This window comes from Talpa occidentalis, unplaced genomic scaffold (genome assembly GCF_014898055.3).
Source record: "Talpa occidentalis isolate TD23 unplaced genomic scaffold, MPIMG_talOcc4v2.1 talOcc4.12, whole genome shotgun sequence".
In the NCBI taxonomy this organism is placed as follows: Eukaryota; Metazoa; Chordata; class Mammalia; order Eulipotyphla; family Talpidae; genus Talpa; species Talpa occidentalis.
In genome coordinates, this window is record NW_023601212.1 from 103,316,594 (window position 1) to 103,330,177 (window position 13,584).

General features: G+C 69.2%; 3 protein-coding genes across 5 annotated transcripts; 1 reads left to right on the forward strand and 2 right to left on the reverse strand.

The window, feature by feature from the left end:
* The first annotated feature begins 67 nt into the window (after nt 1-67).
* Nucleotides 68-9,845, forward strand: LUC7L (LUC7 like). 3 transcript variants are annotated; one of them, XM_037507853.2, is made up of 11 exons: nt 68-144; nt 523-593; nt 1,542-1,636; nt 2,428-2,526; nt 6,499-6,609; nt 6,857-7,000; nt 8,121-8,297; nt 8,642-8,730; nt 8,996-9,025; nt 9,189-9,356; nt 9,632-9,844. In XM_037507853.2, the coding sequence occupies exons 4-11, from the start codon at nt 2,431-2,433 to the stop codon at nt 9,756-9,758; spliced, it is 942 nt and encodes a 313-aa protein (XP_037363750.1). In that variant the 5' UTR covers nt 68-144; nt 523-593; nt 1,542-1,636; nt 2,428-2,430; the 3' UTR covers nt 9,759-9,844. The 3 variants fall into 3 exon arrangements, with proteins under 3 accessions (XP_037363750.1, XP_037363748.1, XP_037363749.1); XM_037507852.2 differs by lacking the exon at nt 68-144 and adding an exon at nt 328-365; XM_037507851.2 differs by lacking the exon at nt 523-593 and having other exon boundaries at nt 9,632-9,845.
* Nucleotides 9,846-11,038: 1,193 nt separating this feature from the next.
* Nucleotides 11,039-11,686, reverse strand: HBQ1 (hemoglobin subunit theta 1). The gene is made up of 3 exons (XM_037504619.1): nt 11,592-11,686; nt 11,323-11,527; nt 11,039-11,180 (listed from the first exon to the last, which is right to left on the reverse strand). The coding sequence occupies exons 1-3, from the start codon at nt 11,684-11,686 to the stop codon at nt 11,052-11,054; spliced, it is 429 nt and encodes a 142-aa protein (XP_037360516.1). The 3' UTR covers nt 11,039-11,051.
* A 969-nt stretch (nt 11,687-12,655) lies between these two features.
* Nucleotides 12,656-13,448, reverse strand: LOC119240249 (hemoglobin subunit alpha). The gene is made up of 3 exons (XM_037504620.2): nt 13,312-13,448; nt 12,992-13,196; nt 12,656-12,876 (listed from the first exon to the last, which is right to left on the reverse strand). Exons 1-3 carry the CDS (start codon nt 13,404-13,406, stop codon nt 12,748-12,750), a joined length of 429 nt encoding a protein of 142 aa, XP_037360517.1. The 5' UTR covers nt 13,407-13,448; the 3' UTR covers nt 12,656-12,747.
* Between the last annotated feature and the right edge of the window lie 136 nt (nt 13,449-13,584).

Consider the following 13,584-nt stretch of genomic DNA (forward strand, 5'->3'; position numbering starts at 1 on the left):
CGAGCGGGCCGAGGCCGACGCGAGCCGCCGCCGCCGCCCCGCGAGGACACGCCGCGGCCGCCCCGCCCGCCCGCCCGCCCGCCATGTCCGCCCAGGCGCAGATGCGGGCGCTGCTGGACCAGCTCATGGGCACGGCCCGGGACGGTGAGTCGCGGCGGCGGCAGGCCGGGCCGGGCGGGAGCGGGAGAGGCCGCCGCGCCCGAGCCGGGGCCGCGCCGTGTGCGCCTGCGCCGCGCGCCCTCCCCGCCTTTGTCCGGCGCCGCAGGCCCAGCGCGAGGTCCGGGCGCTGTCGCGGGGCCGGCGGGGGCGTCCTGGCCAGACTCGTCCCCGCCGTGGCTTGCGTCTCCTTCCCGCGCGACGAGCTCGTGAGTTCCACCGGCACACGGGCTTGCGAGGCCTCCGAGGGCCTCCGCCGGGCGGGCGCGCCTGCGGGCCCCGTGTGTCGGCGAGCTGTTGACTGCTCCCCGTAGTTCTATTTCATACAAACTGAACAATTGTGGCCCCTCTATTTCATTTATAAAGGTTCAGTGTATCTTTGCCTGCCTACATCAATCTGCAAGGGAGTTGCAGAAAAGCCTCATGTTCATCGAGCCGTGAGTCACAACCAATTTCTAAGCTGTTATAACGGAAAAGTGTTTGCCTTTTTTCACAAGTAACTTTGAAAGCGTAGTTCAGAAAGAAAACATTGTCAGCGAGAGACACCGCATCGCCCTGGGTGCGGGCCGGCCCGGGGCTGTGCCTCCTCTGGCCTGCGCGGCTCCGGCCTGTGCGCAGCTCGGCCAGACCCGGCCCGTCCGTCCCACCCTGCCCTTGCTCTCTGTATTGCTCCGACTTCCTTACTGCAGGTGGGGCAAGGAAGCTTTTCCTTAAAAACTGTACAGCTGCGGTCATAAAATTCTGCAGCTGAGGTCTTGGAGACGGCAGGCAGGACAGTATGAGTTGGAGCTCGCGGTGTGTATTGACTGATCTAGTCTCTTTTTTGCCTTTTTTTTATTTACATATTTATATTTTGTTTTGCAAGCAACTTCCAGGTGCCAACTCTTTTTTTAAGGGTGGGGGTGAAAGGGAGGCAGTGCTAGGCATAGGTATTACCAGTCAGCAGTAGAGCTTGAAAGCGTTTTTGTAAAACCTTATAACTTTGGGCAAAGTGCGGCCCGTGCGTTTGTCCGTGATCAACAAGTCGCTTTTGTTGATGGGAACGACCAGCCACGACACACGAGGCGGCCATGGCCCCCTCCGCATGGGTTTGGGGTTTTACTGCCCGCATGTGTCTTGTGGGCCTTGTGACCTCTTGGTGCTCAGCCTTTTACTCCTGTCGCCTTGACTTCTTTGGCGCCATGATGGAGTTAGAGCTCATTGTGATTCTTCATGATGTATTTACCAGCAGAGAGCAGCTGCACCCCGCTCCAGTTGTGAATATCTCTAGATCAGTCTTGCCGTGTTTGCTAGTCTGCACATCACCCAGGTGAACTGTCGTGCCAGGGGCGCTGTTGTGCCCGCGTGACATTGCTGTTTTATTTAAAACCATGAATAAATTTCAGGAGACGAAACCAGACAGAGGGTCAAGTTTACAGATGACCGCGTCTGCAAGAGCCACCTCCTGGACTGCTGCCCCCATGACATCCTGGCTGGAACGGTAGGTTACCCGGGGCCCTGTGGGACTCCAAGCGCGGCAGGCGGTGGGTGTTTCAGGCAGATTGTCTCTGCTGGGCGGAAGTTGCACTGTGCTTTAGTGACAGGTTTTGTTAGTTGGATGGGGAGAGGGGGAGGCTACTGTATCTCGCTGGAGGGTTTTTTTTTTTTTTTAAGTTAAAGAAGTTTCTTTTAAAGATTTGTTTATGTTTTCAAGAGCTGAGGTACAGGCCAGAGGTGCGGGGGGTTAGCGGGTTCACCAGAGACAGACTGGGAAACAGAACGGGCGGATCCACTGAAGCCCACTGCTGAGGGGAGCAGCGGGGAGACAGGAGAGGTCTGCCGCACCCTGTGGGCAGCTCCCGGGCCTGCTGGGGATCAAACTCGTGCTACAGCAGCTGCAGACGGTTTCATAGGTTGTGCCTTAACCCCTTGCGCCACCCTGGAGGCCCTGGAAGGTTTTCTCGCTGAGGTTGTCAGGCTTTTGTGGAGTCACAGCCGAGGGCAATGCTGGGTGTGGCTGCAGCGGGAGGGTGTTTCTGGGCCGCCTGTGGCTCTGAGGGTCGGGGCCTTCTCAGGCCACAGGTGTGTGACGTTTGCTCCCGCAAGGGACGTGTCTTTCCTCAGTTCTCGGGTTCTTATGAGTTAGTCGGGGCCAACGGGGTTTCCTAGTCCAGTCTCCCGCCTGCCTTTGGAGACACCGGCGCGGTCCCTGCCCATGGGCCCTGCGGCGCGGCAGGCCGTGCACACGTCCCACCTGGGGCGGGTGTTCACTGAGGCGTCTGTCTCCTGCAGCGCATGGACCTGGGAGAATGCACCAAAGTCCACGACCTGGCCCTGCGAGCAGACTACGAGATCGCAAGTAAAGAAAGGGACCTGTTTTTCGAATTGGACGTAAGTTCTCTGTGGCACTGACCCCTGCCCGAAGGGCACCTCTGAGCTCCCCTGACAGTGACATGCGTGTAAGTGGGTGGTGGCGGGACTCGGGGTGCTGGCTCTGCCTCCCCCGCCCTCGCCCCGTCCATTTGGGGGTCATGTCCTTTCATGGGTGCGTCTGTGTTTGCGTCCGGACCTGATGAAAGCGCTGCATGGGGCAGTCTCTGGTGGTTTCTTTCCTTTCTTAGGCTTGCATTCGCGCATCTGCCGGGTGCGGGTTGTCTGCTTCTCAGCTGCCTGAGCCCCCCGCACTCCCCGGATGGGCCGGTGTGGCAGATGCTCTTGACCGCTGCAGGGTTTTGGCCCATCAGCCGTGTGACATCCTCATTTCCGTTCTTCGCGCAGGGACTGTCGTTTCACCCCGCGCTGTCCCCTCACCAGCCCTATGGCGCCGTGGGTATAAAGAGGCGTCCCAGGTTTTCCCTTTCATCTTAGGAACCCTTTTGTGGCCGTTTCTGACTGCGTTTTCTCTTCTTTTTTGTAAAAGATTAATTTATCTGTACAAGAGCTGGGGTAGAGGTCAGAGGTGTGGGGGGTGAGAGAACTCACCAGAGATAGAGTGGGGAGCAGAACAGGCAGACTGACTGAAATCCACTGCTGAGGGAGCAGTGGGGAGACAGGAGAGGTCTGCCTTGCCCTGTGGGTAGCTCCCTGGTCTGCTGGGAATTGAACCCGTGCTGTAGAGGCTGTGGGCACTTCACAGTGCGCTCAACCTGCTGCACCCCCGGGGAGGCCTGTTTCTACTCCCTACATCTCCCGGGGTGCCGTGCTGTGGCCCTTCCCGGCCACGCCCGGTAACAGCTAAGGTGAGGTTTCCTTTGAGCCAATCTTCTCCGTCCCCGCTGCAGAGGCTCAGTCTGGAGCCCCCATGGCAGCTTCTGTCTCTGCTGCCCCTTCACGTGTGTGGCCGGGGGCAGTTTGGGACTCTAAGGCTACCCAGAGCCCCTGGGGCCCCTCCCTCTCAGCCATGACCCCGGGGAGCACTGACAGGGCTCCAGCATCGCTGAAGCTGCTGGCAGCTCCTGCCTGACTGGTGGTGGAGCTGGGATGGCGTCTCCTGTGTGGGTGGTGGTCACCCTTCAGCAACCTGACAGGGATGCTGTGAAGCAGCCACTGCCGTGGGACAGAGCTGGGCGCGGGGTGGGGTGGGGTGGGGTGGTGGACCCCGCAGCTGGCAGGGCACAGCCTGGCGCTGGCGCTCATGCAGCTTTGGAGATGCCCCAGGAGCGCTTGGGAGCGGACGGGCGAGGAGACCCAGGCCGGCCCCGGGGGCCGGGTGGGGTTTCCGTGAGAACAGCCGGAACTGGATCTGTGGTTGGACCCTTGAAGGTGAATTTTGTTGTCTTTTTGTTGTCTTGCCGATTTGCAAAGCCGCTGCCGAGTCACTGTGCGAGCAGGAGGGGCTGGTGGAGCAGGGGCAGAACAGGACCCCAGAGCGTCTCTGTCCCTGGGACGAGGGCCTCCAGGGTGCCGGAGCTAGGTGTCCACCTCCGCCGGGGCATGACCCCCTCCCTCCCTGCTCGCCAGCGCCTCAGCCACTTGGGACATCACTTCCCGGCCGGTCACTGAACCCGCAGCCTGGGTGACACCGCATGCGGTCCGGTGTCTTGCTGGACGCCTTCGGGCGGGAGTCCCCAGGGGGTCGGGGAGCTGCCTCCCTGCCCTGAGGGGTTGCTGGCGGGTGGGCGGCGCCTGGGGCTGCAGCGGGAAGGTGCGGCTTCTCTTCTCACCGCGGGAGAGGAGCCCCAAGTGGCCCAACGCAGCAAGGACAAGCAGACACGGGACCGCTGGGGTGTGGGCGTCTGTACCGAGACCCTCCCGTGGCTCTGGGGAAGTTGCTTTTGGGTAAAATCCGGGGAGGAGCTGCTCAGGACACGCCTACGCTGAGCCCCCAGGGGCGGGGAGCTCTGAGCCACCAGGCAGCAGAGGAACTGCCACGTCCGCCCGCGTCTGGAGTTCCCGAGCGGCTCCAGCCTGTGCCACTCCTCGGGAGAGCGCGGCCACAGCGTCTGTGCGGTTCTCACATGCGGACGGGGCGTAACGGCGTGGCCCAGAACCCAGTCCGAGAGGCCGCCCTTCCCGGGAAACCTCGCTCTGAGCGCAGCCTCCTGGTTGCCCAGAGGAGGCCGGCGGGTTCCTTCTGCTTCCTGTGGCGCACAGGGTAACGGAGGGAGGGTATGCCTGTACCCCTGGTTTCTGGTTTTCCGGGGTGTCCCTGAGGCCGTTTCTCATCAGGGAGGGCCTTCGCTGCTTTTTGTGGCCGGTGATCGTCCGAGCACGGCTCCGCGGTCACGCCCAGTCCCTGGGCGCGGGGGGCCAGGCTCGGGGCGTCCGGCGGCTCGCGCTGCGGCCCCAGCAGGGGCGTCCTCGCCCGCAGAGCCGGTCAGCACATGCTGGCTGGGGTGCAAGGAGGCGTCTCTGGGTGGGCCTGGGTCCCCTCCTGGCCCTTCTGTCTGGGGAGGCACCTCCTGGTTCTTGCGGCTGTTTCCAGCAGGGCGCAGCCTTGGCCTATCCCCGGCCGGGCGGGTCTTTGAGTGCCCAGTGAGCGCGCCTGGGCCGTGAGACGTGTCTTTAACCCGGTGGAAACAGTCTGGCCTCCCAGCCGCCTCTGTGGCGAGGAGTCTCCTGATGGCCCCGCCTGCGCCCAGCAGAGCCCCCGGCTCCGGGCCCTGCCCGGTCTGCATGGAGGCCGTGCGCCTCGGCAGCAGCTCGCCTGCTGTCCGGGGTGGGTGCTGCACAGGCAGCGGAGGTGGCTGTGTGGTTTGGAGAATGCACCTGCTGGTCTCCGCGGAGGGGCCCGGAGCCGCGTGGGGGCTGCAGGGCTGCCCTTGGAGGGCTGGGGCTGGGGCTGGGGCTGGGGCCTGGCTGCCAAGTGGGCGGTGGGTAGTGACGAGGCTCTGGTTATTTTGTGGGTTCTTGATTTTTGGATTTTAGTAATCCAAATGTTTTTCACTTTGCGTAGGAGAACTGGGGTGCACACCAGGGGTGCGAGGGGTGGGGGGGACTTCCCAGAGACAGAGTGGGGAGCAGAACAGGCGGATCCACTGAAACACTGCTGAGGGAGCAGCGGGGAGACAGGAGAGGGCTGCTGCGCCCTGTGGGTCAGCTCCTGGCCCGGGCCGCAGGGAGGCCCGCCGGTAGTTTCTCTTAGTTGCTGAAGCTTGTTCTTTGGTCTCTGACTGACCCGACTGCAGGTCACGAGGGGTGAAGGCCACGTCCGGGCTGGCCGCTGTGCCGCGGGTCCCGCCAGTGTGGGGCTGCTTTGCCCTCCTCCGGCCCGCGGCGTACTCGTGCTTCCTGGCGACTGCTGGAGAGCGGGGGTGCGGGCTGCTGGCAGCAGGACGGGGCCCGGGTGCCAGATCCGGGCTGGGGACACTGCCAGCCGGTCCCCCTAGTCCACCTGCCCTCAGGCCCTTGTCTGGAAGGAGTGGCGTTGGGTTTCCGGAGGAACCAGAACATTCTCTGGGGTCCGTGCCGTCAGCGGCAGCAGCGCTCAGGCCACGTGCCCTGGCCATGGGGGTGATGCTGTCACCACCTGGTGTCCGGGCCAAGTGGTCATTGGCCTTGTCGCCCCTGCTCAGCGTTTCTTTTGTCTGCCGCCGTGCCCGGCCCCTGCAAGCGAGGGGCTGCAGTCCTGTCGTCGGGGGCTCCGGGGCGCTTGACCCCCTTTGGTGCTCACGGTGCTCGGCCGTGCGCGTCCTGCTCGCGGGGCTGCCTTGGCCTGTGCCCCTCCCATCCTGTCTGAAGCGGGGCCCGTGCTTGTTCCCCCAAACTGCCTCGTCACGTCATCGCTGAGGGAGCAGGTCCCGTCCCGCGGTCTGGTGAGGAGAGGAACCTCCCGCCGCGCCTCCCGCCACTGAGGCCCGCGAGCTGGCGTGGCCGCCCCCTGTGGGCTCCCCGGACCTGACGCCGAGTCCGCTTCTCCGCCAGGCGATGGACCACCTGGAGTCTTTCATCGCCGAGTGCGACCGGAGGACCGAGCTTGCCAAGAAGCGGCTGGCGGAGACGCAGGAGGAGATCAGCGCCGAGGTGTCCGCCAAGGTACCGGCTCAGGGGCGCTGGGGAGTATGTCCCAGGCAGGCGCCTCCAGAGAAGCCTTTCGCAGCGCATGGGGGCCCGGGACCCTGAGGGGCACCTCTGCTGAGCAACTGGCGGGTCCTCTCGTTGACGGCTCAGGCGGGGCTCGTTAGGGCGGGTTGGGGAGCAGAGGGCACTCTAGGGATGCCTGGGCAGGCAGGGCTGGCCTCGGCCCTCAGCGTGGACCCTGCTCCTTGCTCGTCCCCCGCAGGCAGAGAAAGTACACGAGCTGAATGAGGAGATAGGGAAGCTGCTCGCGAAGGCCGAGCAGTTGGGGGCCGAAGGCAACGTGGACGAGTCCCAGAAGACCCTCACGGAGGTGGAGAAAGTCCGCGCCAAGAAGAAAGAAGCCGAGGTGGGCGGGGAGGCTGCGGGAGGGGCAGTGGCTCTGCGGGGTCGGCCGTCTGTGGGTGCTAGCTGTGCCGGCTTGGGCGGCGGGCGGGCCTGAACAACGGGTGACCCGACTAGCCATCGGGCACAGGCCAGCACCAGCTCTGGGCCCCAGGGAGCTGGCCCGTTGCCGACTGGCCAGGGCCTCCTGTGGTGGCTGTGCAGAGGGGCCTGGGCGCTGGGGCTGCGTGTCGGGGGTGGCGCCGGGCCAGGCCTGGTGTGTGGTCGGCCGTGTCTCCCCAGTGGGCCCTTTGGTCTGGCGGACACCCGCTGGACCTCCCAGCTCCACGTCGGCACTGGGGCGGGTGGCAGGAGCCCTGCTGGGCGCTGCCGAGTGCTCCCGGGCCTGGGAGGCGCTCCCGGGAAGCAGGTCTGAGTTTGTCTGGGTCACAGCTCTCCAGCTAGGGCAGGTGACCCCGCGTGCTCCCTGTGCTGAGGCCACAGACTTGAGGGAGTCCCTCAGGGGACCCTGGGCCCGGCTCACTGTGGGGCCCGCGAGGGCTGCCGCGGCCCAGGCAGACCAGAGGCCCGTGTGGGGCCATCCTCTCCTCGAGGGAGGGGGAGCTGCAGCCCCAGCGCGGGGTGGCTTGTTTCTGGGACGGCTGTTTCAGGAAGCCCCAAACTCCCCACGGCGCCATGCCTGCGTTGGTGTGAGCGGGTCCCCCAGAAGCACCTGCAGAGCCCAGTGGCCTGGGGCTGGCTCTCCGTGCGGGCCCGTTCTGCGCCCTGGCCAGGTCCACTTTTCCTGGCCCGGGTGGTCACTTCTGGTGCCCGGGCCAGCCTGGGGTGGCTGCGCAGCGGGCTTTGCCGCCCCTTCTGCTGTGGAGGTGTCCAGACATGGGTCTGGCCTCTGCGGCTTCTGCCTGCCTCTCCCGGGCCCCATGGTGGGGCCGGTCCTCCTGCTGCCCGTGAGGATGCCGCCTGCTTGCCCGGGACTTAGGTCTCGCCTGGAGCCGGGGCTGTCAGCTCCCCACTCCGACCGGAGCCCAGGGGCGGGGGCAGCGGCCGGGCACCGAGGATGGGTGGGTGTCCACGTGCCGGAGCCTCGCCTGCTGCCTGCTGACCCCGCCCGCCGGCGCCCGCAGGAGGAGTACCGCAATTCCATGCCCGCCTCCAGCTTCCAGCAGCAGAAGCTGCGCGTCTGTGAGGTCTGCTCCGCCTACCTGGGCCTGCACGACAATGACCGGCGCCTGGCCGACCACTTCGGGGGCAAGCTGCACCTGGGCTTCATCCAGATCCGCGAGAAGCTGGGCCAGCTGCGGGTGCGTGGGCCGGGAGGGCGGGCGTGGGCTTTGCCTCTCGGCCTTGGGCAGAAGCGGCCGTGCAGAGAGGGTGCGGCTGGACGACGGTCACTCGCTGGCCCCGGCCCTTGCCGGGTGGGAGGAGGGCACTGCGGCCAGGGGGAGGGGCCAGCCCCGGTGTCGGTCAGGGCCCCCCCCCCCCCCCCGCGGGGAGCGGCTGGGGGCCATGTCCCTCGTGTGCCCTCTCCGAGCTCCCCTCCCGTGCTCCCCGGTCAGGAGTAGGAGCAGGGGCCTGTCTCGCGCAGCGTCTGGGTGGGGGGGCCTCTACGCTGTGTGACCCGCCCTCGCCCCCGCTGCTCCTCTAGAAAACCGTGGCCGAAAAGCAAGAGAAGCGGAACCAGGACCGCCTGCGGCGGAGGGAGGAGCGGGAGCGGGAGGAGCGGCTGGGCTGCAGGTGAGGGGCGGGCGGGCCTGCCCGGGAGGGCGGGCAGGGCGGTTGCGCAGCGCCAGGGATGCCCCCGGCCAGGCTGGTGGCACACCCGGCGGCGGATGCTGGCACTCGGGGGTCGGCCTCTCTGGGGTGCAGGCTGGCGTGGCGGCCACTGTGCTGCTCTCGCAGACAGCCCTGACCCTCTTGCCTGAGCTGCTGGCAGGGCCCGGGGTGGGGTGGACGCTGCGGGGCGCTGGCCCGGGGACCCACTCACCCCCTTTCTTTCCAGGTCTGGATCCAGGACCAGAGAGCGGAGGAGGTGGGTGTCCTGCCTTGCCCTGCCTTCCGCCGTCTCGTCCCTGCTTGCCATCTCTTGGGGGGCTGGGAGGCCAGGGTACGGGGTGGCTGCTGGGGGTGGCTGCTGGCCTGGAGGGGGGCGGGGGGGATGTGGGGGCGGCGCCGTCACAGCCGGCTCTGTGCAGGTCTCGCTCCAGGGACCGGCGTCGCAGGCGCTCGCGATCGGCCTCCAGAGAGCGTCGGAAGCTGTCCCGGTCCCGGTCCCGGGACAGACACCGGCGCCACCGCAGCCGCTCTCGGAGCCACAGCCGGGGCCACCGCCGGGCGTCCAGGGACCGCAGCGCGAAATACAAGTAACTACTCAGAGTCCTCGGTAGCCGCGGCCAGGAGTGAGCCCCTGAACCGAGAGTGGGTGGCCTGGGCACCCCCGGCCCAGGGCCTCCTCGCCCCCCAGATCCCAGGTCTGTGACCTCGGGCCATGCTGACCCCATGCAGGCTGTGCTGGGCCTGGGGCAGCTCCCAGCTGGCTGCGCCCACCTGCACAAGGGGCCCCAGGGTGGGGGCCGGTCAGCACGAGGGGCCGAGTTGCGGGACGCTGGCCGGCCTGAGCCTCCGCCTCACTTCCCAGGTTCCCCAGAGAGCGGGCGTTGCGGGAGGAGTCCTGGGAGCGGGGCGCTGCCGACTGGAGGCTGGAGAGCCCCAACGGGAGGACGGCGCCGCGGAGGTCGGAGGAGAAGGAGGCCGGCGAGATCTGAGCCGCACGGTCCGCCCGCGCCCCACCTGTGCCCGCAGCCCAGAATAAAGAGGCCCGACGGGCTGCACCTGCCGCATGTCCCGCCTCGGGTGCTCGTCTGGGGCGTGGGGGGTGCTGTGGGCCTCATGGGCCCCTCTGCAACTGCTTCCTGGGGTTCTGGGGTGTGTGGGGAGGGCAGGGGCTGTGGATGTGCTGGGCGCCCTTCTCGCCCATGGGGGGGGCTCTGCCTCGTCATCTGCAGCCACCACCTCTGCGGGCGTCTGGGCCTGTGGCCACGGGCCCTGTGCTGCGGCCCGGTCTCCAGGCCACTCTCCAGGGCAGGTGCCCCAGGGGTGTCCCCCAGGGCTTGTGGGGGTCATGGGGTCCACCCTAGCTGGGCAGCTGGTGTCCTGGCCCACGGGGGCTCCCTTCTGTTCCGGGGAGGGGGGCGCGGGAGGTGGTGGGGCCCCCAGTGCTCAGGTCTCAGAGAGTGGCTGGCCTGGCCCCTTGTCCCCCCAGAATCCTGGTGCCTCCCCCCCCCCCACATACACAACGGATCCAAGCTCCCTTCATTGCTGTCCTGCTGGGGGTAGGATTTGTGGGCCGAGCCTTGGGGCACCGCAGGTGGGGTGGTGGCAGCACTGCTGAGGCCCCACCCCAGACCAGAGCGCGGGGTGGGCCTGCCCTGCGGACCCTGGAGCGGCTGAGTGACCGTGGGCCTGCGGGCAGGGTCAGTTCTCGGGAAGGGTTACTGGTGGGCAAAGCCCCGTGAAGGCCACTGCTGCCCGGCCGCCCCGGACAGCCACTGCGCGCTCCGGGCGCCCTTTTGGGGACCCCACCAGGCAGCAGGGACCCCAGCTCGGGCCTCGGGCCAGGAGCTCCTTCACACTCCCGCCGGCCGCCCTCCCCGGGGCCCCAGCTCCTCCCCGGGAGCTGCCACAGCCACCGGTCTGCCTGGTCCGCATGAGGTGGAGCCCGCGGGCCCGGCCGGCGGTCCCCCGCCCAGCTTGGGGGTGAGTCTGGAGCAGCCCCGCGGGCAGCCTGCGGTTGGTCCAGGCCCAGCCGGGGACAGGGGGGGGGGGGACCCCCGGGAGCCGCCCTGGGCCGGAGGAGGGCGCGTGGGCGGGCGCCGCTGCTGCCGCCGCAGTGGCGGGAGGAGGCCCGGCCCCAGAACCAGTTCCCGAGGCTGGGGGCGCGAGCCCCGGCCCGAGGGCCCCTTCGCCCGCCCGGGCGCGCACCCCCAGAAAACACGCGCAGCCGAGGCCTCCGTCGCCGGCTTTACTGAGCCCTGGAGCCGCCCCGCACCCGCCCCGCTTCAGCGGCTGCCGGACGCCAGCGCCGCGGACACGCGGCTCAGGAACTTGTCCAGCGAGGCCTGCATGGGGGCGCTGAAGTCCCCAGGAAAGTGCCTGGCGAGGGTCACCAGCAGGCAGTGGCTCAGGAGCTGCGGAGAGAGAGAGTGTCCCCCGCGCCCGCGCCCCGCGCCCCGCGCCCCGCGCCCCGCGCCCCGCGCCCCGCGCCCCGCGCCCCGCGCCCCGCGCCCGCGCCCCGCGCCCCGCGCCCCGCGCCCCGCGCCCCGCGCGCACCTGGAAGCTGGCCGGGTCCACCCGCAGCGCGCGCGCGTGCAAGTCGCTCAGAGCCGACAGCGCGCCCGGCAGGTCGTCCAGGTGGGCCACGGCGAGGGCCAGCGCGTCCGCCACCTTCTGGCCGTGGGCTTTGACCTGGGCGGAGCCGGGACGCAGGTCCAGGTGGGGGAAGTAGGCCCGGGTGGCGGGGAAGGCCAGGAAGGTCCTGCGGGGCGAGCGCGTGAGTGCGGGCCGCGGAGGGGGGCCCCGCGCCCGCGGGCCCCGCGCACCTCTCCAGCGCCTCGGTGGCGTACACCGCCGCGTGGCCGCCCAGCTTCCTCCACAGCGCGCGCACCGCCGCCCGGTCCGCGGCCGCCAGCTCCATCGGGGCGCGCGCGCCCGCAGCGGCTGCGCCGGCCGTCGCCGGCGGGGGCGCCCCTGGGGTCGGCGAGCTCCGCGCCGCCGTGCGCTCCTCCGCCGGCCTCTCCGACCGCCCGCGCGCGACTGGGGGCCGCCGCGGCCGGCGTGCGGGGGTTTGCGTCTTTCCAGACGGAGGCGCCGCCCCCGGGCCCCCAGCGCCCGGCCCCGCCCTGCGCCCCGGCCCCGCCCCGCCTCTCCCCCACCCCACCCCCCGCAGGTCCCGCGCCCGCCGACCCGAGCTGCTCGCCCCACCCGGCCACACGCCCGGAGCGCGGCCACCCCTTGGGCACACTGGGAGTGCGTCCACTTTAGCCCCCGCCTTGTTTCTCCGCACGGCAGAAAGGGGGGGCGGGCCCCCGGGTTCTTCCCCTGCGCCCAGCTGGGCGGGCGGCCGCGCGGCCGGAGAGCGGGCTCTGCCTGGGCGAGGGAGGCCGCCGCCCGGGCCCGGGCCGGGCCTGGCCCCCGCGCCGCACGCCCCGGTGCGGGCGGACACTCCTGCCCCGCTCTCCGCGGACTGCGGGGCGCGTCCTGGCCTCAGAGCACCAGTCTCGGGCCCGGGAGGATGCCCGGCTGGGTTCCAGGCCGCGGCGGCCCCAGAATCGGTGTCTGCGCGGGGAGCGTCGCGGGCGGCGCTGGGGAGGGTGCCCGCCGCGCCATGCCCGCCATCCGCCGCCGCGCCGCCAGCGCGCACTTGGGAGGCTTCTTGGGGCCCCTGTGGGGAAACCCTAATACAGCCCAGGGACCGAGCGGGAGGCCAGCCCAGTCAGGGCAGCCGCGGGGGCGCTGCGGGAGGTGAGCTGGGGGGCTGGCGCCACCCCGGAGGGGAGGGCAGCGTCAGCAGCCCGGATTGCCCAGCAAATGCCCACGGCTGCCCGGCCGGTCCCAGGCTGCCCATCGCGCCGCGCAAGGAGCCCCCGGAGGCGCGCGGCAGGTCGTCGCGGACACAGACACCCCAGGCACGGACTGCGCCGCTCAGACTTTATTCAAGGGCAGGAAGTGGGGGGCGCCGGGGCGCCTGGCTCCGGCTTAACGGTACTTGGAGGTCAGCACGGTGCTCACGGTGGCCAAGAACTTGTCCAGGGAGGCGTGGACAGCAGGGGTGAAGTCGTTGGGGTGGTGGCAGGCCAGGGTCACCAGCAGGCAGTGGCTCAGGAGCTGCGGAGAGGCGGGGCGTCAGGCGTCGCCCGACCAGCCGCCTCAGCCCCCTGCGCCCCGCACCCCCAGGCGCCTCAGCCCCCTGCGCCCCGCACCCCCCAGGCGCCGCGCGCACCTTGAAGTTGACGGGGTCCACACGCAGCTTGTGCGCGTGCAGGTCGCTCAGGGCGGACATGGCGCCGGGCAGGTCGTCCAGGTGGCCCACGGCGTTGGTGAGCGCGTCGGCCACCTTCTTGCCGTGGGCTTTCACCTGGGCGGAGCCGTGGCTCAGGTCGAAGTGGGGGAAGTAGGTCTTGGTGGTGGGGAAGGACGTGAAGGTCCTGCGGAGAAGGGAGAGCGGGAGGTGGTGGGGCGCGGGCGCCGGCGGGGAGGCCGCGGCGGGCCGGGCCGGGCCGGGCCGGGCCGGGCTGGGCCGGGCAGGGCGAGGGCGCTCACCTCTCCAGGGCCTCGGCGCCGTACTCGCCGGCGTGGGCGCCCACCTTGTCCCAGGCGGCCTTGATGTTGGACTTGTCGGTCCCGGACAGCACCATGGCGAGCTCTGTCTGAGTCTGGGTCAGAAGCAGAAGTGCGGGCTGGCGGCGGGCGCGCGCTCTTATGCCGGGGCGCCGGGGGCGCGCCCACCGGGGCCGCGCTCATTGGCTGGCGGGGAGCCAGGCCGCGGCGCTGGGCTGGGCAGCACGGGGCGGGGCGGGTTCCCAGCTGGGGGGG